The sequence below is a fragment of the Anneissia japonica genome, unplaced genomic scaffold (genome assembly GCF_011630105.1).
Source record: "Anneissia japonica isolate Jap-2015-1 unplaced genomic scaffold, ASM1163010v1 scaffold2025_len4491_cov96, whole genome shotgun sequence".
Taxonomy (NCBI): Eukaryota; Metazoa; Echinodermata; class Crinoidea; order Comatulida; family Comatulidae; genus Anneissia; species Anneissia japonica.
The window spans coordinates 1,532-4,488 of NW_022682751.1; the positions used below are offsets into that span (position 1 = coordinate 1,532).

Sequence of the window (2,957 nt, forward strand, 5' to 3'; positions counted from 1 at the left end):
ATTTTCTAGAGCATAGCACCATGGCACGGACTATCTGTTTTACTAAATATTGTTCCTTTTGTCTGTCATATTTTTGACTTCTTGTGGAGGGGCATCATGAGCGTTTTCTTTAAACGGATACCGGCGCTTTAAAAGTTTTCATTATTATTATTATTATTATTAAATGAAGAAAATAACCTTGAAGTAATTCAAAAGATACGAAGCGGTTCATGCCTTGTTTTGAAAAAAAAAATATCTTGCAGTGAGGTAATGCATGATGTTATATATTTGCCAAATTTAATACAGAAGATTCACAAACGTTTTCGGCCATAGGCCTTCATCAGGTGTACAGCATATAAAAAGGAAAAACAATATATACAAATATAACGGACGTAAGACAAAGCAACATATGACGTGAAGCAACGCTGTAACAGAAAAAAGAACAATAGCCTTAAGGGCGTATGCCAAGCTACAAGCTTGATAGCAGTCAAGATAAAAGCGCGGGAAAAATATACTACGGTAAAAATCATATACATATATATAAACTATATATAAGAAGAAATAATATATAGGCCTATATGAATATAAAAATGAAAACCAAAAGAAAAAAATAAACAGTATGTAAATAAAATTTTAAAAAATTAAAAGAGCTGATCAAATAAAAGCAACAATAATCAAACACATGATCCAAAATCCAAATCCAAACAAATAGAAATTAAATCTTAAAAGCATTGAAAGATAGATTAAGACCAGAGGGAGCAATAGTGCCTAATTTAAAAATCAATTTTTGCTCCAAGTTTTTTCTAATAGAGTCGGATCATTGACAGAGAGAAGCACCAGTGATCTTGATATCTTCTTTACTGTGGTTATGACTAAAATGCGACGCAATAGGTAAACCAGCTTGCCGGAGACGGATGGATCTAAGATGTTCAGTAAAACTATCTGCCATTCTCCTTTTGGTTTCGCCGATGTATACAAGATTACATTTAATACAGATAATAGCGTATATGAGATTGATGGAAGTGCATGAGAAAGTGTCCTTGATAGCATGAGTGCCGGATGGTCGTTTAAGAATATTGGTGGAGATGTGTGCGCAAGTATTACAACGAGGCCTATGACATGAAACAGTCGATCCTGAACGATCATCTGTAGACCTGAGGGATGAGCTGACGAGACTATTTCTCAAACTTCTATCTTTTCTATATGAACGAAGAGGAGGAGATTGGAAGATCGCACTGGTGGTTTCATCTGATAAAAGTATATCGAAATTTATTCTTTAAAATGGTGAAGATTTTGGTAGTCGTAGGATGGTAAGTCAGGATGATTGGTATTCGATCAGCGTCAACATGCGTACGAGGTTGTAGAGCTTCATCTTGAGTCATGTGCGCAATACGTTTTAAAGAATTATCAGTTATGTGAGTAGGATATCCTCTATCCTTGAAAAATGAGATCATTTCAGTAGCTCGTCGTTGAAAATCATCATGATCAGTACATATGCGTTTAAGACGAAGGAGCTGAGAGTAAGGAATAGCATCCTTACACGATGGTGGATGAGAGGATTTATAATTCAGGAACGTATGTGCATCAGTAGATTTGTAGAACACACTGGTCGAGAGGCGATTATCAGAAATAGAGAGTTCAATGTCGAGAAAAGTAACATGTGTGGACGAGATAGCATAGGTAAACTTGATGGCTGGATGAAAGTTCGAAACATAATCAATAAAATCATTCAGTTCATCAAGTGAGCACGAGGTAGCTCCAACAACATCGTCGATATACCTTTTAAAAAGATGAGGTGTAGCTCCAGAGTATCGAGCGAATATCTGTTCTTCTAAATAGCCCATGAACAAGCAAGCAAAACTAGGCCCCATGCGAGTTCCCATACTAACGCCAGAGATTTGTCGGTAATAGTTGCCATTAAATGAAAAAGATGCAGTCTTAAGAACTAACTCGGCAAGTCGGATGAGGCAAGATGTAGAACAGTTAGATGGATTATCTTTCTCTAAGAAATGTTTAAGAGCATTTAAACCGTCGTCAATAGGTATAGATGTGTATAAAGAGCGAACGTCCATAGTAAATACATACTTGTGATCACCAGTAAAATAAAATTGGTTGAAAATACGGATGGCTTCACTGCTGTCCTTGATATACGTAGGCAATGTTTGAACAATCGGCGTGAATATAGAGTCCAGAAATTGACTGATAACAACAGTAGGGCAATTGCAGGTAGAAACAATAGGGCGACCAGGTGAATTCTCCTTGTGAATCTTGGGCAACATGTAGAATTTGGAGCAAGTAAGAGCCTTGTTGACGAGAACCTTAGCGCTAGACGGTAGATCATTATCCTTGATCATATTGTGAATAGTATTAGTACCAGGTTAAGTTCATCCGACGTAGGATCATCAGGTAGTGGCAAATAAGTGTCACGATCAGAGAGTTGACGCTGTCCTTCTAGGATGTAAAAATCACGGCGCTAGACCACAGTAGCACCTCCTTTATCTGCCGGTTTAATCACACAATTGCGATTATTACGAATGTTGATTAAAGCTTTCCTTTCACCAGTAGAAAGAGTAGACACTTTGGCACGTCGTTTAAGGTCCAATTGTGAAATGTCGTGGCGACATTTATCAATATAAAAGTCAAGAGCTCTAAATTTACCTGCTGGAGGAGTCCCAACAAAGGCGTGGTTGAAGCTTAGAGAACTCGTCAGTATCCGTTGAGGTAGAAGTCGATTGTCTGTGAAAATGGGCTTTTAGACGCAGTCTACGGTAGAATTGTTCCAAATCACGTCTAGCTTGAAATTCATCAACAAACGGACACTGGGGAACAAATGATAGTCCTTTAGAGAGAACTGATCGTTCATCTTCGGTTAGTGATGGATCAGATGGAATACTCACAACCAGCTTAGAAGTATTAGTGTCAGTAAATACAGGTTTAGCACGAGCAGATTCGGACTTAAGTCTGTTGAGCTTAGATCG

At 37.7% G+C, this 2,957-nt stretch overlaps 1 protein-coding gene across 1 annotated transcript; it reads right to left on the reverse strand.

The window, feature by feature from the left end:
- Window positions 1–1,223: 1,223 nt before the first annotated feature.
- LOC117108997 lies at window positions 1,224–2,333 on the reverse strand. The gene has a single exon (XM_033251250.1). The coding sequence runs from the start codon at window positions 2,331–2,333 to the stop codon at window positions 1,224–1,226; it is 1,110 nt and encodes a 369-aa protein (XP_033107141.1).
- Between the last annotated feature and the right edge of the window lie 624 nt (window positions 2,334–2,957).

Excerpts from the sequence above, each read along its gene's own strand:
- LOC117108997 (XM_033251250.1), bottom strand. The coding sequence starts at position 2,333 with ATGATCAAGGATAATGATCTACCGTCTAGCGCTAAGGTTCTCGTCAAC.